Raw genomic sequence first — 20,128 nt, 5'->3', positions numbered from 1 at the left:
CATCATTTCAGTCTGTTGTTTCGTCTACAGCAGCATATAGGGTGCATCCCTGTTTTTCTTTCCTTGATTCAGACGAGGGTTGTTTTCACAAAATGCAAAAGATTACGTTTTAAACAAGAGAAATATTGTCTTAAAAATTTATATGCATCAGAAGACGCCATAAATATTCACAAAATAAATCCTAAAATAGAGAATATTGTGCACAAAAAGGACAAAGGGAAGTCTCTATATAATTTTGGATAATTCGATAGTTCTTCTAACTATTAATTTACGTATGGTAATAATAAGATTTGAGAAAGTCATGGTCATTTTCTGGGAAAGTGCTGGGAGACAGAATACGAGATAGAAAATGTGAGAAAAACCACTGAAAGTCTGAATTTTGATAGGAAAAATAACAATTTTCTTAAACCTTTGCGGAAAAAAAAAGTTCAGAAGCAACCCAATTTTCATGAGTCTTTAATTGTGTCCTTCAATGTACGTACAATGATACATTGGAGCTTTTCCAATTTTAGAGAACTTTTCAATTATACTGTGCAGAAAACTCTTTTAAAAAAAAACGTCGTAAAGCGAATTTTTTAGCAATTAAATAATTTTATCTCAATTTGTAATTTTTTGAGATAAAATAACTGGTTAAATTAGGACACAGATTTGAAGGGTTCTACCTCCAGATACGATAATTCATCAAGTTCTTTCCCCTTTCTTCCTCCTTATCATTTAGGTTGATATCTTAAAAAGTGTGCAAAAATTAATTTTAAAATTAAATTTTGATACCGATAAAAATTAATATTTTTATTAGAATAATAGAAGAATTATTCCGGATTTTGCAGGAGATTCTTGAGATTTTTTTTCTCTATCTATATGTACACATTCATATCATAATTGAGGAATCCAGATTATTTAATAAAGGGAATTTTTCATCGTTTATGCAAAGTATTCGAGCAATCTAAACTTTTCCAATAAAACATTTTTAAAATTAATACTTCTCGTATCTGGTTCAGAGTGTTTCAAAGTGCGATTAGGTATTGCGTTGCGAAGGATATTTTTATTCTAAAATTCGTCTTAATCGTCAACCAACCATATAACGTCGGGTGCAATCATTGACCTTGAAAGTTAAAATGAGAAAAATTGTATATATTTAAAATTGAGCAGTGTGAATGGAGAAAATTAACACGTGGAAATGTATTATTGAGTAATTAAAATTTCCTTTTGCGCTTCACAAGGGAGCTTTTTGTGCATAAAAGCTCACGTGGATACAAGCGTGGCTACGAGGCATTGGATATTATTTGTTTAAATGGAAAATCATTCAGAGCAGAAACCCTTTTCACAGTTGTACACCGTGATTGTGAAGTAAAAAATGAAAAATAGAATCGACTCCGTATTACAGGCAGCCGAAGCAGGGAATCTTGAGGATTTTGCTCGACTCTATAACACCGATAACTCTCGATTAAACGTTAAGGATGGCAAGGGACGTACTGCGGCACATCAGGCAGCAGCACGGAATCGAGTAAATATTCTACAATTCATACGTGATGAACAAGGAGGTAATTAGCAAAATTTAACCATATAGATTCAATTCACAATAATTATTGAAATTAATGTAGGATTCTTAAGCTAAGTTAGTGAAGCTTTTTCGTTTGTGAAAATTGTGTTAAATTGAAAGAAGATCTCTTGTCAGTGATGATGGAACAAAAATATTTTAAATATTTTTATTTTTCTTGAAGTTTTCTTTTAGATTATAGTGAAACAGATTTTTAAAATTTTGGATGACCCAAAGTCGATCACAATAATTTTTGTTGTGTATTTCAGCCAAAGGAATCTTATACATAATTCAAAAATCTGTTCCACCAAATCTTCATCAATGTCTTTTCCTTTCTTTTGTTTTTTACCCAATAAAAATCTGTCCTGTAGGTCCTGAGAAAAACTTACCTTTATGCTTTGAAGCAATGTTGTGGAAAAGTCGGAAAGTGTAGTCAGCACTAGAAAATCAAGTCTAAGAAAAATTTTAAAGATAAATAAATTAAAAATGTGTTCCAGCACTGCTAAGAGACCACCCTTAGAAAAAGATTTTCTTAAAAGTCTAACGGAGAAAAGGTCTCCGTCCGGTGAGCGCCAGAAAAAAATACTTTTCAGCAAGAAAATCCCAATATAAGCCTCAAAGCTTTCCATGCATTCTGCATCATCTTCAGTGAGTTATTTGGAAAATTATGTTTTTATTTTTATGTTATTGACGATTAGTTTATTCTTGATATTTTTTGACTTCATCGACCCATCATCTCCCAACAATGTTAATTTATGCCTTTTTACAATTTTCCAAACAACTCACTGAAGATGATGCAGAATGCATGGAAAGCTTTGAGGCTTATGTTGAGATTTTCTTGCTGAAAAATCGCTTTTTTCTGACTCTCACCGGATGGAGACCTTTTCTCCTTTAGACCTATAAACTTTTACGCCAGACTCACTTGATTCTCTTAAAGATTGACATTCTAATTAAATTTTAGGTGAAAGTTCTCTTTAAAAGAAATTAAGCTTTTTCTTTTATTTTAATTTAACCTTTGTAAAATAAATTCCTCAATGTATTTTAACTTTTCCTTTAAAGATCTCAATGCACAAGATTCTCTGGGAAATACCCCTCTGCATATAGCTGTGGAGAATGACTCACTCGATGCCCTTGATTTTCTTCTTTCAATGTAGGTTCAATCAATTTTTTTTTATTTAGCCCTTAAGCCTTTCTTTGAAACACTAAAATCGCGCATTTTATTGTCTTAGACCCGTGAATACGACAGTTCTCAATGATAAGAAACAAGCCCCAGTGCATTTAGCTACGGAACTAAATAAAGTTGCAGCTCTGCAGGTAATGGGAAAGCACCGCAATGCCATAGACATACAACAAGGTGGTGAACATGGGAGAACAGCTTTACATTTAGCAGCTATTTATGACCATGAGGAATGCGCCAGGATTCTTGTGAGTGAAAAAAAAATATTTTGTCGTTGCTCTTTGGCTTTCTACATTTTTCTATGGACGATGTTACAAAGAAAGCCATCTATCCACTTAAAGAATTTTCCTGTAAAAACTTTCACTGCAGTTTAAGTTCTTTTGCAAAAATATGTATGTAGGTAATTTGAACTTTTATGTAACGAGAACCTGTGCCAGCCAAGAGTAACGTTGACTATTGGAAGCTGTAAAAAGTTGTAGAATGGAGAACTTTTCATGAGCTTTTCATTTGAACATGTTGATTGAAGATTTTCAAAAAATATTTTCAATCAATTCCTTGAGTGACTCGTCCAATTTTCTTTTAGATAACTGAATTTAAAGCATGCCCAAGACGACCATGCAACAACGGCTACTATCCCATTCACGAAGCAGCTAAGAACGCCAGTTCAAAAACAATGGAAGTTTTTCTGCAGTGGGGTGAATCTAGGGGTTCATCGCGTGAAGAAATGATTTCATTCTATGATTCCGAGGGAAATGTGCCCCTCCATTCAGCCGTACATGGGGGTGATATTAAAGCAGTTGAGCTCTGTCTTAAGTCCGGAGCAAAAATCTCAACGCAGCAACATGATCTGTCGACACCCGTTCATTTGGCATGTGCTCAAGGTGCCCTAGATATTGTCAAGCTGATGTTCACGTTGCAGCCGAAGGAGAAGAAAGTTAGTCTTAGTTGCACGGATGTGCAGCGGATGACTCCCCTTCACTGTGCTTCGATGTTCGATCATCCGGATATTGTGGAGTACCTCGTGGAGAATGGAGCGGATATCAATGCTCTGGATAAGGAGCATAGATCCCCGCTACTCTTGTCAGCATCCCGAGCTGGTTGGCGCACCGTACACACCTTGATTCGTCTCGGGGCAAATATAAGTCTCAAAGATGCAAACAATCGGAATGTCTTGCACTTGGTTATCATGAATGGAGGAAGGCTAGAAGTAAGCTTATGCGCTTCTTGTTAATTTTATCTATGCATAGTTCTATTTTAGTTCCTATTCTAATGGATTTTCTTATTTAATTTTCTCGAGGAGTTTGCAATGGAAGTTTCCAAGGCTCAATCACAGTCGCACCTACTTCAGTTGCTCAATGAAAAGGACAACACAGGTTGCTCTCCATTGCACTACGCCAGTCGTGAGGGTCACATTAAGTCACTGCAGAACCTAATCAGCCTAGGTGCATGCATTAATCTCAAGAACAACAACAACGAAAGCCCCCTACATTTTGCAGCTCGTTACGGACGATTCAACACAGTCCGGCAGCTTCTGGACTCTGAGAAGGGAACCTTCATAATTAATGAAAGTGATGGGGAGGGTCTAACACCATTGCACATTGCTTCAAAGCAAGGGCATACAAGGGTTGTGCAGTTGCTACTGAATCGTGGAGCTCTCCTTCATCGGGATCACAATGGGCGCAACCCCTTGCATTTGGCTGCCATGTCGGGGTACACGCAGACCATTGAGCTCCTTCATTCAGTTCACAGCCACCTTCTGGATCAGGTGGATAAGGATGGCAATACAGCCCTCCATTTGGCCACAATGGAAAACAAACCCAATGCCATTACTCTTTTGCTCTCAATGGACTGCAAGTTGCTGTACAATTACATGGACATGAGTGCCATTGATTATGCCATCTACTACAAGTACCCTGAGGCGGCGCTCTCGATGGTGACTCATGAGGAAAGGGCCTCAGAGATAATGGCCTTGAAGTCAGATAAACATCCTTGTGTTACATTGGCTCTCATTGCGTCCATGCCGAGAGTTTTTGAAGCTGTCCAGGATAAGTGTATCACCAAAGCTAATTGCAAGAAGGATTCAAAGAGCTTTTACGTAAGTACACCTTCTTTATCTTCTTAATACTTTATTTATTTCTATTTGAAAAGTTTTTAAAAATTTATTTATTAAAAAATATTTTTTATAATTGATTAAATTTATTTTATTTTAATATTAAAATGTACTGGTAAGCTGACCAAGCTTACGGGAGCTGTGTTTCTTTCAGTGTACCAATTTTGTGAGAGCAAACTAGAACGCAAATTAATTTAAATACGCGCAAAGTCGGGAAAAGTTGAAAAGTCATACCCTAAGAAATCTTTAGAAGGCTATATGTCGAGAACGGATCCATAGATTTTCATAAATTTTTTTTTGTTTTAAAGGTCTCGAAGTCAGCTATAACATATCGAAAATTGAAAAAAATTTATGTCGCCATTTTCGAAAAATTCGAGTTCGAAATTTTCGAAAACTTTGTTTTCGATTTTAGCGCCTCTTGCGGTCATTTTTCGAAGTTGCAATGTTCTAGACATTTGTAGGGTTTCTCGAAACCTTTCATTTGCGCTTGAGTTGATCAAGATCGGACTTGTAGAACCCGAGATATGACATGCCAACTTTGGAAGGCTATATCTCGAGAACGGATCCATAGATTTTCTTCATTTTTGGCATGAAGCTAGATAATATGGTCAGCTACAACATATGAAAAAATGAAAAAAATTTATGTCGTCGTTTTCGAGATATTCATCGAAAACTAATCGAAAATTTTGTTTTTGATTTTTGGCCCCCTAGCGGTCACTTTTGAAACTTTGGATGTTCTAGAGAGTTGTAGGGTTTGTTGAGATCTTTCATTTGAACCCGGGTTGATCAAAATCGGTCAAGCCGTTTTCGAGTTATGGTCGATTTTCGATGAAAAATAGTGGCGGCCATATTGACTAAACGGCTTGACCGATTTTCGAAAATGAGGTATCGTTGGAAAGCTCTTGATGACCCCTACAACATATCAAAATTTCAGACCTCTAGCTATAATAGGGGCTGAGATATAGCGAAAACAAAATTTTGAGGTTATCCAAAATGGCGGACGGAGGGGTGGGGGGGTGGATTTGACTTCATAATCGGATTTCTTCAGGTCGATATTTAAACTTTGCCGTTTACCGCAAGTCTCTATCTATCACCGTTCTCTCGCAATTTAGCGTTGTACTACGGCCGGACGGACGGACGGACGGCCGGACGGCCGGAAAAAAATTTTTTTGGCGCATACGTTTTTTGGAATGTGGGGACCCTAATTCGTGCTCATCCCAAGTTTGAGCCCGATCTGACGACTTTCGATTTTGCTCGGTACACAAAAGCTGTGTCTGAAAGAAACACAGCTAAAACATTTTTTTATACTTTTAACTTTATTTACTTTATGATTAATCGAATTATTCAGAAAGTATTATCCTTTTGAATTTAAAGGTCTAAACTTGGCTTTAAATAAAATTTTATGTTGAAAATAATTTCCAAAATTCTTTAACCTTTTAACAAGGGGGGTTTATCCGGACGAAATTATTCGAATCTTCGGAAATATTCAGATTATTCCTAATATTCAAATGATTTGCCAAGGAAATTCAAATGTAAGTCTAAGCCTAAAAATGCTAAATTCAAGTATAAAAACATTTAAATTAAACCGAAAAGTAGTAAGTTCAACACAAACAAGAACTAAATTTATGCCGATAATTATTTGCTTTTCAATCCTAATACAGATTGAGAAAGAAAACTTTTTAAAAAAAATCATTAAAGCCTAAAAACGGGACTAAATTGAAACCGAAAAGTCCTAAATACGTTTTTGGACTTTTTTCGGTTTTGAGTTGTTCGGTTTTTAACAAAAGATGTTCATGTGAAGTCAAATATTCAGATCTTCGGAAATATTGGGATGATTCACCTCAAAAACCAAAATATTCGCCAGATAAACAACCCTTGCCTTTTAATCTTCAATACGTAAAAAAAGGAGGTTATTCATTTTTATCTTTTAGCTTATTTCTTGAAACCAACGAAAACTCTTCAGTGGTAAATGTTTGAGTTTCTTAGAATTTCTTTTGCCTGTCTACAAGGTTTTTTTTTTTCAATATCGTGAGAGCTTCATAAATGAATAAACTCCTTTGATTTATTTTTCAGATCAATGCAAAAATAATGAAAATATATTTTATAGTTTTATTGAACTTTTTTTTTGAAAAATGAAACAGATAAAATACTGCTTTAGCACACTTCAGTGCCCAATGATGTATGCACAAATGGACGAAAAGACGGGAAATGCAGTACAAATTTCAAAACCAATCCCATTGCCGGCGCTAAATGTAAGACACTGAGGAACAGATTCAAATTGCCTAAAGCTCGCAATGAATTAGAAAAGAAATTTGAGCTTTGCATCCTTTCATTCGTAAAATGAAGCTGATTTAGCTTTTTACTTGGCGTTCTAAATTGTTCATTTTTGCTTGAAGAACGTGCATGAAAAATTTCAATTTGAGCATAATTTAACATGATACATTGGATATTTATGTTTAAATCTTAACTAATATTAATTCTTTTGTCATAATAATTGTTTTGTTATAGGCTAAAAATAGTCAAATTCAATTAAACATTCTCATCTTGCATGTGCAGAAAGCTTCTTCAAGTTTAGAATAAAAAAATCTTTGAGAATTCCGCTTTATTGTGCTTTTTCAAAAGTTCTAGCATGAACAGCGTGATTAAATTTTAATAATGCTAAATAGAAAAAATATTAATCTACAGTGATTTTTTTCGATTTATTTTTGGTGGTAGTAAGAAATCAATACTAGTGTTAATTACTTACTCACACTGCGACGCTCCTTAATGAAACTTAATTACGGATGTAACATTTTATTACATTAATCCTATACGCCCTGCTGATCTGTAATTAAAAAGAAATTATTGGAATGATTCCAGAAGGGTTTCATATTTTTTTAATATTTACAAATTGTGAAGGACTCTCTTCGAGACCAATTAGGGATGATTAGGTACAAAGAACAAATAAAATTTGAGTATCTGATTATTTATTAGAGAATTTGTTATATTTATCGCTTATTGGCACGAGACAGAGTTTATTTTAGATTAGATTAGGGGTAAAAAATAATATTTAATTACAAACATCCATTTGGATGAAGCCGTCGAAGTTTAAAGCAAAAAAATAAATAAATAAAAGAGAGAGTTTGGGATTTAAAAATTCAATCCTAAATAAATTTCAAAGGAAAAGGTCAGCATAAAATTTGTATTTAATCTACTTTTATTTACTTACGTTTACATTATATTTATTTACATAAATTTAATTACTTTTTTTTAATTAAAAATTTTATTGACTTTTTTTTTAATCAAATTTCAATAATTTTCACCGTCAATTGGTTATTTTATTGGCTCACCATTACATATTGGTTTTCTTCTTTTAGATAAAATATTCATTTTCGGCGTATCAAAAATCCCAGGCGAAAATTGATGAAATGCGAATTATCTTAAATGATCCCAAATGGCGACCTCCGCCACTCGATGTTGTTAATGTGAGTTTTTTCCTAATTTTTCCTTATTTTTTTACGAAGTTCTTGAAGTTAGTTCATAAGCATGATTGTTTCTCACAGTAATATAAAATAAGCTTTAACACCCTAAATTTGATGAGCTTTAAATGGACCATTTTGTAGGCCATTGTCCAACATTTCTCATACATTGTTTTCTTATTTCTTTTGGCACACGAATCAGGCCATGGTATCACATGGTCGCGTAGAACTTTTGGCACACCCATTGAGCCAGAAGTATCTGCAGATGAAATGGAATTCATATGGAAAATATTTCCATTTGGCAAATCTTCTCTTTTACTGCGTCTTTCTCTTCTTCGTCACCATGTTCTCGTCACAATTGATGCACAGCCACGTGGTTACAGCAATTCCTGATAATATAACAAACATCACGGATAATGCCACCACCATCCCGCATGGGGCTTTTCACCACCATAAACGCACATTGGAGGTCACGACGATCATGATGGTGTCGGGGATGGCCATTGTGGCATACATTGCCATTAATTCGCTCAGGGAGATTGTCCAGGTGTACCAGCAGAAGTGGCAGTATCTACTTGAGCCCAATAATTTGGTTTCCTGGACTCTCCATGTGTCTGCACTCACGATGATTTCGGCACTCTTCTGCGGTGGACACATCTCTGATGCTCACTACTCAGCTGCATCCGTCACTGTCTTTCTATCCTGGTTCAATCTTCTTCTATTCCTTCAGAGATTTGATCAGGTAACATTAGACTACATTTGTGGAAGTTTTTTATGTTTATTTTCTTAATTTTTTATATCTTTTGTGCTCTAAAATTAATTTATGAAAGGACTTTATTAATTTTAATTTATTAAAATAGAAAATACATGCCTGACAAATAAAATTTTCCAGAGAGAAGAAACAAATAAAAGACTATTATTATATTTTTTTTATATAATTTTGGAATCAGTTAAAATAATTCTGAAAAGATTTCCGTAAAAATAACATAAACCACGTCCCTATTGTACCTAATTCATTTTTGCCCAAAGTGTTTCAAACATACGTCAGTGCTTCAAAAATGATCTTTAGTTTTAAAAACTTTTAAAAATCATCGAACGAAGCATTGATGCATATATGGGCTTTATTGCAATGAAGAAAAATTATAAAAGCAATCAATAAATGGATATTGATAAGGCTGGCTGGTGATCGTAATGTAAGAATTCTTAAATTCGGATTTTCGGTTAGACTATTCTGGTTTAAAGAATTTTTTAAAATCAACATTTCGGACAATCTGAGACCTTCCTCGGGATATTAAATAAAGTAAATTTAAGCTACGTCAGAGAAGAGGAAATCTCCACATACACACAAAACTGAATTATATCTGTAAGATTTAATTCATTGAACACCCTGAGGATGGACTCAAATTGTCCGAAATGTCAGTTTGAAAAAAAAATCTTTAAACCAGAATATTCTGAACCAGGGGCGTAGCCAAAACCAAATTTTAGGGGGGGGAGGTTTAGCTTTGTTTCTTTAATTTTTTTTAAAACGTCCTATGGCGATCAATGGGTGAAATCCATTAGTCATACCGTCTTAACATCTCTTAAATGTGTCATAAATTAAAAAAAAAAACTTATTTTTTTTTAAGTTCTTAAGCAAAACCAAAGATTAAATTTCCTTAAGAATTTCTCAAGTTTTCTTAAGCAAAACTAAAGATTATTTAAACCTTAAGAATTTCTTAAGTTTTCAAAAGAAAAACTCGATTTTTTAGGAAAATATTTAATATCTTAAAGTCTTTTTCTTGTCAGGTTAAATTGGTTCAAATTCATATTTTTCGAAGATTTTTCCTGATGCTTTTCGGGCACCTAAATTATTAAAAATCTTTGAAAACATGCATTTTGCCCGAAAACCCTGACTTAAGAAATCTTAAGTTTAGCTTAAAGAATATCTACGTTGAAAATCTTAAGTTTATTAAGTAAACTTTAAAAATTGAAAATTCCACTTAAGGAATTTTTATAAATGAAAATGCAATATTTCCCTGCTATATAGCGACGTTTTGACAATTTTTAGCATCTTCTTCAGGCTTTGTTAATTTTGAAACACAGCTCAAATTGCAAATTTTCAAAATAAAAAATATTTGTAAATGAACAGAACCTAAAGAAGACAATACAAACAATCGAAGCGTCGCTGTATAACAGAAAATAGCTTCTTTTCATTAAAAACTTTCTTCACAATCTTAAAAAATAATTATTTTTTACAGGTTGGAATCTACGTAGTGATGTTCCTAGAGATCCTGCAGACCCTTATCAAAGTACTTATGGTCTTCTCCATCCTAATTATTGCATTTGGTTTGGCTTTCTACATCCTCCTATCGAATGTAAGTAAATTGAAAAAAAAAGAAGAAAATTTATTATTTTCAGGAAGCTAATTTATGCGCAATTTTTTGCTTGAATATTCCAGTCCCTTTACCTGCAGACAACCTACTCATTCTCATCAATCCCAATGTCTCTTATGCGTACATTCTCAATGATGCTGGGTGAGATGGATTTTGTGGGAACTTACGTTCAACCACTGCACCGCAATGAATTGCCCTATCCCATTCCTGCCTTTGTTATCCTCTGCCTCTTCATGATCCTCATGCCGATCCTGTTGATGAACCTCCTCATCGGTTTGGCTGTTGGTGACATTGAATCAGTCCGGAGGAATGCACAGCTAAAGAGATTGGCCATGCAGGTGGTACTGCACACGGAACTGGAGCAAAAGCTACCGCAGATGTGGCTGGAGAAGGTGGACAAGATGGAGCTTATTGAGTATCCCAATGATACAAAATGTAAGCTAGGGTTCTTGGACTCAATTCTAAGGAAATGGTTCTGCAATCCTTTCAACGAAGATGGTGAGATTAATTTGAGAAATTTAAACGGCGGCAAAGCTTTTGTCTTTCATGCAAGCAGAGCTAAAATATTTATGAAGATTTATGATAATTTGTATAAAAAAAAAACATTTTTTCATCTTGCTTTTGTGCAAATCTTATCTAATATAAGACCATGTTAGAATATAGCGTCATTTTACTGGACTTGTGAGTAATGTGAAGTGTGTGCACCATATATATATTCTCACGTGCGTATGTTTTCATTATTTTGTTATATATACACTCATTTAATGCTCAATTAAATCATTAATTCGGAGTATCTGGAAGATAAGGAAATTCGAAAAATTTTTCTCAGACATTCTAAACCTTCTCCCACCTTTTTCATTTCATTTTCTTTCCCTTCATTTGTAATACTTTTCATTTTGCCTCATCAGCTGGATTGGATATGGTTCTGGATTCAACAAATGCCGAAGATTACATAGCTAATGAGATAGACAAGCAGAAAAGGAAGCTAAGGGAGATTACAAGTACGCTTGAACAGCAACATCAACTCCTGAGGCTCATTGTTCAAGTAAAACCATCAAGATTTTATTACTAAAAAGAAAATTATAAAAATCTTTTTTTTAACAATTTTTTTATTTCAGAAAATGGAGATTAAAACGGAAGCTGATGACGTGGACGAAGGGGTACCACCAAATGATCTTCGTCCTCTTTCAGCAGCACCCTTTAGCAGCGTCAACAATTCACGCTGGACATCGCCAAGGATCCGCAAGAAATTGCGATCGGCGATTAGTTTCAATAAGAATTTGTAAACCCACGACCTATTTGATGTGTGATTTTGTAGTGTCCAACACACAAGTAGAATATATATTGTTATTTATGACCTTTATGACCACAAAAAAGTGTTGATGTGATAAATAAAGATTTCTAAATGTGAAATTTTTTAATTATTAATTAATTAGCTTTCTTAATTTTTTTTTACAAGAAAAAGGGAACTTCAAACGATTTTTTTTTCAAATTTGGCGCCCTAATTGTAGTTCCAAAAGCCACCACTACTGATGGATGCATTTCGTCGCTATCCATCTCGCTCTCACTTTGAGTTTTTCTTAATTTTTTAGTATTTTCCGGCGAATTTTTCCAGGAAATTTAGTTTTTTGTGACCAGGAAGCGGCGCCGCGTCGATTGGCCCCAAAAATTCTGAAAGTTCGCGAAAATCCATTTCCAGAAAACCCAGAAAAACAGAGTTGTGTAAAATCCCCAACCGTCAAAATTTCTGCGAGCCCCAACTTTCGCACAAGGGTACTCCCCGGGGGCTCCGGAACACACCGAGGTACTCCAGGAACTCCAAACATTTGTTTTATGCCCAAAAAGGAAGAAAATCAAAGAAATCGTATTTTTGGAAAAATTAAAAAGAAAAGTTCGTTAAAATTCAAATGTCATTAGCAAACTGAGCACTCGCTGAGCACCTGGCCTAAAAACAAATAAGAAGATTTTGACATTTCTCGTAGAAAGCAAACTTTTTATGCGAGTTTTATGCTTATGTGTGTGTCTTCACATCCACTCCGAAAAAAAGTGACTCCGCCATTAAGATAGTGTGAAAATAATTTGTGTTTTCTCCAATTGTGCAGCATCGTAATCTTCCAAAAAGGTATGAAAATCATTCATTGTGTTGCAGTGTTCAAGATTCCGGTGAAATTTTCCCGGAAAACTTGTGGGCTGTGGGAAATTTTGATGAAATTTGGTGGCGTCATTTGGTTGACCCCGCCGGTGCCCCCTTTCTTGCTACTAATCGCATCTTTTTGCACATTTTCCAGGGAAAAATGGCTTATCGCAATAATCGCAACTTCGATCGGAACAGCTACGGCGGCTCCATTAGCCGCAATGTGGATCCCTGGGATACTACGAATGATTGGGGTATGCGCGGCGGTGGTGGCGGCGGCGGCGGCAACTTCATGGGGAATCAAAATCAGAACCAGGAGGCTCTGGCCCTAGCCAACAACCTCATCAATAACATCTTGCGCGGGAATCAACCACCCTCGCTGCTGGATCTGGCACCGAATGATATGCGTGGCGGCGGTGGTGGTGGCTTTGGCGGCGGCTACGGCCGGGGTGTTGGCGGTGGGGGTGGCGGCTATGACCGCTTCGACGACCGCATGGCTGGACGTATGGTAAGTAGGGCAAGTGTGGGTGGGTTTTCCAAGAGATGGGAATAAATTCCGGACTGAAGTCTGCCAGATAGTTGCATTTATAGCCTCAAATATAGCCTGCAGCTATTGAAATTGAGTGAAAAGCTCGTTGGTTGCATCAGCTGTTGTCGTATCTGTATAATTTATGCAGAATTTACGAAAATTATGGATGATGGAGCTGATGTTTCACAAAAGAATTTTGATAAATTAGTTGGTGTTCCACTTCGTGGCGAACACCAAGTATTGTAATCGTCGGAAAAACCTTACCTCAGATCGGGCTCAAACTTGGTATTAGCACGTTTTAGGCCGGCTTTCCTGCCGGTCACCCAAACTTTGACTTATGTCTCGAGAACAATAACAGATAGAGACTTCCGCTTGAAGTTTTCTAGAGAAATGTGGATGTAAAATTTCTTTTTTTCGCATTTTAAAAATCCAAAATGGCCGCCGTCCGTCATTTTGAACTACCGTAAACCAATTCCCTTGTAGCTAAAGGTCTGAAATTTTAGTATGTTGTAGATCTCAGTGAGATGTTTTTATCAACAAATCATACTTGAAAATCGGTCAAGCGGTTTAGCAAATACGGCGGCGTAAAGCAAAAAGTGATTTTTTCGTTATAACTCGAGAACGGCTTGACCGATTTTGACCAACTTAGGTTCAAATAAAAGGTTTCAAGAAGTCCTACAACTGTCTAGAATATTCCAAGTTCCAAAAATTTCCGCAAGAGGCGCGAAAATCAAAAACAAAAATTGCCTAATTTTAAGGACAATATCTCCGAATCCTCATTATTGATTTCTAACTCAATATCTTTCACCATTCTGAAAATGAATAAAATGTCGCCGTTTTGAAGATATAGCCATTTGAAAACTTCTTGAATTTGAAAAGTTCTAATAGCGATATCTCTTGAACGGCTAGTCCGATTTGATTCAACTTGGTATCAAATTAAAGGTTTTGCAATTCTCTACAACTTTCTAAAACATTAGAACCCTCCAGAACTATTTCTTCAGGACGAAAAATGCCAAAAACTGTCTTGGTAAAACAAAAAGCCGCCATTTTGTGTTCTGGAGGTGACTTTGAAAAGTATCATTGTATGCCAAATTATAGCTAGTCAAGAAATTTCTGTAGGTATTATAGAACCAGAGATAGGTCTCGTTGAGAGAAGGCCATTTTTTTTATGCATCAAATTACTGAATTTTACAAAATATCAACTTTACCTACTAATACTGCTCATAAATCGCATTACAACGTATAAACAGACTTCTGAACGTTGTTGGACACCAACTCTTATAACTGGACGCGTTATGATTGACTTTTATTTCTTTGCATTCTATGTGGTAAAATATGAAATTAAATTATGTATGTAAAAAAAAGCCACAATGTAGTGCAACTATCTCGTAGCTCTTTTATGTTTAAAAAGAAACTAATTAGCAAAAGAAACGAGAGCTTCGTCTCTCTCATCACTGACTGTCTTTGGACAGAGCCATGACTTTCGTCCTGTGCTCTGTGTGCGGTAACGCCAGGACACCACCGGGGTCTCCGTCCCACATTCCATCTTGGGCGAGTTACCCTTGAGAAACGCAAAGAATCCTCACATTTCAGCACAGTCAAGTAAGACACAAACATTACCGAGGAATCTTGCGTTCCATCAGCATTTTTAACGGAGCCGCAGGTCTGCCTTTCAGGGCCTGACCTGCTAACGCGCAATGAATCCACTTCGAGTGTCTTCCTAATTCAAAGACAAAAGAACCAGTTGGGAATTTTTTTGTTTCCAAAAAAGATTCCTTCAGCGTCAGTGGATTCGAAAATCTGCGAGGACTTGTTGATTTTCTTAAAAAAAATATTTTACAATTTTAATGTTTCTTCTTCTGATGCTTCCTGATCCGCATAATCTTCCACACACCGTTCAACCTTTTTGCGGAAGATACCAAAAGAACTGAAAGAAAAAACCTCGTGCGGGTCACACACACCATTCTCTTGTTTTCTTATCTCATTCAGATGGGCAATCGCAATGCTGCCAACAACCGCAATCGACGTCCTGGCGCAGGTAGTGGACCGCGCAACAATAAGCCCAATAAACCGGGCGGTATTCGTAAACCCAATGCCACTGATCGTTCTAAGAAAGTTCTGGCTAAGAATTCTAACAATTCTAAACCAACAAAAACGGACGGCGATACTAATAAGAATAATGAGAGGTAAGCCGATGATGACACATTTCTTCTTCTTTCATTTGCTCAGAGAACCAAAGAAAATAAAAAAAGTACATCGCGCAGCTCTTTTCCAGCTGCACACCTACGTGAATTATGTTTTTTGACACAACTTTCCAATTTGTCAAAAAGAACTTCCCTATTCCCACGCAAAATGGATGTATAAATGCATTATTATTCCATTTCTCTCCCCCCTTTTTATTATTTGTCACTTCTTCTTTACCGGAAAAAAAAATGTAAAAGAAACTCTTTTGAAAAGAAAAAAAAACTATTGAAAGGATTTTTCGTGGCAAAAATAGTGAAATCAGCCTTATTTGTTGCAGCATTTAAAAACCACATAGGATTCACCCTTAGTGCTTCCAAAACAAGACTTATTTATTAATCATTTTAGTGATTGCATTTTCTTAGATGTTGCAAGAAGAGGTATATTGTTCTCTCACTGTCTTATTTCATTTCTCTCTATTTTGTTTTTGCCACACCCAAATCCAACGGTTTTTGACCGAATACTGAGCATAAATTTTATTCCCTGTAAATCATGTGTTTAATTGACAAACTATTAATATCTTTAAAAAATATATAACTTCTGTTTTATAATAAAAAATTTGAGAATTTTCTCTAGCAGAAAGGTTTGTATGGTTAACAATCTAAATTATTATTATTATTTTTTACAGAGGGTTTGTTGATTTATTCTAAGTGGATTTACATAAAAACTACAAATATTTGCGTAATTTTTTGTATCTTTATTGAATTTTTTGAAAGAAAGTGGTGCAATGGATAGAGCGCTCGACTTCTATTCAATAAGTCGTCGGTTCGAGTACAGATTTTCCTCTTTTTTGATAATTTACATTTGAGGAATGTTGATTTTTTCTACACAGATTTAGAGATATTTGACCCATTGTTTTCGACAGAAATTTTTTTTTTGACTTATTTAAGCAGCAATCTGTACACTAGTACAATAAGCTCTCTGATATATACAAGAAAAACAGGCATAAGAGGCAAGCAGAACACTTACCTTCAAAACAACTTTAAAACAAATTTAAGTTTACTGACAATTTCCAAAGGAATCAATTTTTCCGTTTTTATGAAATTAGTCAGTGCTAGGAGTACATCCGATATGACGCTATTTGTGAAAAACCTACTTTTAATCTCCACAAAAAATGAGCTTAAGCTCTTTTTGTAGGTTTGCTTACAGAGTCAAGTTACTGAACGTTAAGAACGAAGTAAGTTCTTACTCTGTTTAATCATTATTAATTTTCTATGCCTTACAGAATCATTAAAAAATTATTTTTCAAGAAATCTGTTTTTAGAATAATTCTTGTAATTAGTGAGACCAGATATCCTACAGTCTAAAAAAGCTAGGTCTTAGTTTATAAAGTAGTCTAAGTTGACCTAAGAAGTAGGGACAGACTTTAAGTAAGACTTTTGAATACTCAAATCATTTTTCCTAAAAAGAAAAGTTCTTTTCTTCGAATAAATTCATAATTAACCAAAGACTTAAAAACCAAAAAAAATCTTTATCAAACTACAACGATGTAGGCAAGACGAACCCTCTGATAACATGGTAGATGTGTGACTGAGAATAATACCAATTTTCTCCCATTAACATTTGGCTTTTCTTCTTTTCCCTGCTGCGCCATCTACGAATGCAACAGTGGCGAGGTAAAGGATGAGCATGTCGACGGAGATCCCCAGGATTCCCTGTATGCTGATGTTCCAAGTGACATGTTCTACTGTCATATGTGCAAGAAGCACATGTGGGATTGTTTGTCATTTGAAAATCACATCAAAGGACGCTCCCATGCCATGATGAAGGAAGGCGTTGAGGAAAGCTATCGCCTACGTGCAACAATGATTCGTCAAGAGGCGAAAATTGATGAGCAACTCAAGAGTATTGAGATTGAGCGTTTAAAGCGCATCGGGAAGAACGTTAAGGCGTCCAATGTGCGTCGTGAATACTGCACAATGTGCGATTTGCACTTTTACGGACATTTATCGTCTCATCGCAAATCCGAGGGACACTTGACGCTGAAGAAGTTCTTACATCCCAAATGCAATGACTGCAGTATGGAGTTCCCAACGAGGATTGAGTATGATGCTCATTTGCTTGCCCCGAGTCACATGATTAAGGCATCAAAGCGCACCCATCGTGCGGAGAAGCGCAAGAATCAACTTGTTATCCATGGGGAGGCTGATGAGTTGAAGGATGTGCGTGAGAAGGAGGAAAAGCACGAGGAGGCGACTGAGAAGACGGGTGAAGGGGAGGAAGGTGGTGAAAATGCTGAAGCAAAGGAAGGTGGTGAGGAAAATGCCGAGAATGCCGAAGGGCAAACTGAGGCGAAGGTTGAAGTTGAAAAGGAGGCAGAAAATGTCATTTTGGACTACATTGAGGGCGTAACTGAGCTTCCATCTGAGATTGATAATCGCATTCCCAAGTACAATTGTCATCGGCAATTGGGGAAGAGTTTGATTGGGAAGGTGGATTGCTATGAATGCCGTATCTGCAATCGATTCTTCGATACAGACGGTACAGCTGAGATTCATACGAGAACTTTGTCGCATCATCGGCAATTTATTAGATTCCTCAATGAGAAGTGCAATGAAGTTAAGATTGCGGAGAAACGGGCTGCAGCTACGTTGGAGAATGAACGCAAGAAGAGAGCACGCATTGAGCAGGTGGAACAGAATGGGAAGACACCACAAAAGCCCAAGATTGATCCATCTGAGTTGTATGATCCTTGTGAGGCAACTGAGGATGACGACAAACCTAATGGTGAATTTCAACGATTTATTTGAAAGTTTTTGTTAAATTAACGATTTTGTTCTTCCGTTTTAGATTCCCAAGAAGGAGACATCACAGAAAGCGATGTGAAGGATGAATCAAATGTACAGGCTGATGATACAATGGAATCCCTGAAAACGGAGGATGCTGATATGACGGCACCAGAGGAGGAACCGGTAAAGGAAGAAGAACCACCGGCACCTGAGCCTGTGCCAGAACAGAAGGTAGAGACACCGGTGGCAAAGACTCCGGCAGCTAAACCTACCGCAACACCTGCTGCTGCAACACCTGTTGCACAGAAACCACAACAACAGAGGGCTCAAACGGCTGTCAGAGGACGCCCAGCTCAGAGGGCATCACCACGTGGTCGTGGGCGTGGACGCTACAACCGCTTTTAAATACATTTTTTTGTCAGAATTATTTGCTTCAATAAGCACACTATTACTCGGATTATACTATAATGGACAAGCACACTTTCCTCGTTCTAGTGAGTATTTTTCTTTCTTCAAATAGATGATGAACATGTGAAATAGAACGCATGGAAAAAAGCTTACCTACTTTTAACAGAATATTTTACATAACATATACATACATATATATAATTAAATATATATAAAGATTTAATAAGATAATCCTGAAACTTTTTTTGTCTTTTATGTAGATTGATGTCTTGACTCTTGAATGATTATAATAAATAGTGAAAAAACTTGGAGTGTTTTAATAAATTAAATAAATGATAATAATAATGCCTAGATATCCAATCATGAGATGGGGACTACAAGAAACAAAAAAAAAAACAGAACAGGAAGCAAAAAATGCGGCAAGTAAAGGATTCCAGGATCTCACTAATAATTTCCTTCAATGGATTGCCAGAAAACAATTCTTCAGCCGCTTGGATCAGCTTAACTGTAGTCTCTCAATGGGCATTTTCCTTTTTGTAAATAGGTCAATGAATGATCAAGAACATACAACCAGTGAAAGGATCTTTCCATCTTTTGGTCCTGGGGGTTGGTAACAACGCTAAGACGGCGATAGACGAAGAAGGGTATAGACCTATTAAAAAAATGAATAAATTAAATTGAATTAAAGCCTAAGACTTGTAAGATTTTGATAGATGGTGTTTTTAAATAGTTCTATTGTTCTATAAAAGAAAAAAAAAACAGAATTTATTATCACAGAAAACATTCTGAAAGATTTTAAAGAGCTCATAGGTCTTAAATTTTTTTCCAGAATACCAAAAATTTTATAACTGAAGAATTTTAAGAAAAGAAAAGATTTATATGAGAATGAGCCTTTGTACTGAATTTTCAAGCGAATTTCAAGGGTTTTTTGGTCGCTCAATTAGTCCCAATCTTACCCATTATTTCAAAAATTTCTAAGAACTTTATAGTAGAACGAGGTAAATTGTCGCTCCGCTCCAATTTACCTCGCCCCGCTTCGCGGGAATTTGTTGCGCTTCGCGCAAATTTTAGAGAGAAAATAAATTGTGATGGTTTAAAGATAGATTAGGGCTACTTATCAATCCCGCAAAAAAAATTTGCAGAGAAGAAATCATTTTCATACAACATTTCAGGCGCCAAATTCAAAAAACTGCATGAACTTTATATGGAGGCTACCTGAAGGGGGGCTTTGGGGGGGAAATGAATACGGCCATCTGAAACCGTCTGTTATAAGGAGCCTCTGTACCAAACATCGCAATCGGTCAAACGATGTGGATTTGTATAGAAAAATCGGAACGACGATTACCAACAAACAGACCTTTCTTTATTATATAGATATAAATTCTTGGTTTATTCTTTATTTTGATCTTGATCTTGAATCTCAGATTACCACC

At 35.9% G+C, this 20,128-nt stretch overlaps 2 protein-coding genes across 3 annotated transcripts in view; both read left to right on the top strand.

Annotated features, from left to right (window-relative positions):
* Positions 1-20,128, top strand: part of LOC129792365 (transient receptor potential cation channel subfamily A member 1) — a 1,125,827-nt gene that overhangs the window by 7,109 nt on the left and 1,098,590 nt on the right. Inside the window, exons 4-15 of one of the 2 annotated variants that reach the window (XM_055831343.1) lie at positions 1,385-1,541; positions 2,597-2,687; positions 2,767-2,962; positions 3,298-3,921; positions 4,012-4,809; positions 6,966-7,076; positions 8,181-8,288; positions 8,485-9,024; positions 10,520-10,636; positions 10,720-11,152; positions 11,563-11,699; positions 11,773-12,061. In XM_055831343.1, coding sequence (XP_055687318.1) covers positions 1,385-1,541; positions 2,597-2,687; positions 2,767-2,962; positions 3,298-3,921; positions 4,012-4,809; positions 6,966-7,076; positions 8,181-8,288; positions 8,485-9,024; positions 10,520-10,636; positions 10,720-11,152; positions 11,563-11,699; positions 11,773-11,940 — 3,480 coding nt within the window. In that variant the 3' untranslated portion in view covers positions 11,941-12,061. Of the gene's footprint in view, positions 1-1,384; positions 1,542-2,596; positions 2,688-2,766; positions 2,963-3,297; positions 3,922-4,011; positions 4,810-6,965; positions 7,077-8,180; positions 8,289-8,484; positions 9,025-10,519; positions 10,637-10,719; positions 11,153-11,562; positions 11,700-11,772; positions 12,062-20,128 lie in introns of those variants that run through there. The other variant, XM_055831344.1, reaches the window with a different exon arrangement.
* Positions 12,653-18,926, top strand: LOC129792385 (zinc finger protein on ecdysone puffs). The gene is made up of 5 exons (XM_055831388.1): positions 12,653-12,776; positions 12,943-13,296; positions 15,307-15,503; positions 17,168-18,285; positions 18,349-18,926. The coding sequence occupies exons 2-5, from the start codon at positions 12,949-12,951 to the stop codon at positions 18,690-18,692; spliced, it is 2,007 nt and encodes a 668-aa protein (XP_055687363.1). The 5' UTR covers positions 12,653-12,776; positions 12,943-12,948; the 3' UTR covers positions 18,693-18,926.

Source organism: Lutzomyia longipalpis, chromosome 3 (genome assembly GCF_024334085.1).
Source record: "Lutzomyia longipalpis isolate SR_M1_2022 chromosome 3, ASM2433408v1".
NCBI lineage: Eukaryota > Metazoa > Arthropoda > Insecta > Diptera > Psychodidae > Lutzomyia > Lutzomyia longipalpis.
The sequence above is the reverse complement of the archived record's forward strand: the minus strand, read 5'-3'. Positions and strand labels throughout refer to the sequence as shown.

Excerpts from the sequence above, each read along its gene's own strand:
- LOC129792385 (XM_055831388.1), top strand. The coding sequence starts at position 12,949 with ATGGCTTATCGCAATAATCGCAACTTCGATCGGAACAGCTACGGCGGC. Across the intron at positions 13,297-15,306 it reads ACCGCATGGCTGGACGTATG|ATGGGCAATCGCAATGCTGC; the intron begins GTAAGTAGGGCA and ends TATCTCATTCAG. Across the intron at positions 18,286-18,348 it reads GGATGACGACAAACCTAATG|ATTCCCAAGAAGGAGACATC; the intron begins GTGAATTTCAAC and ends CTTCCGTTTTAG.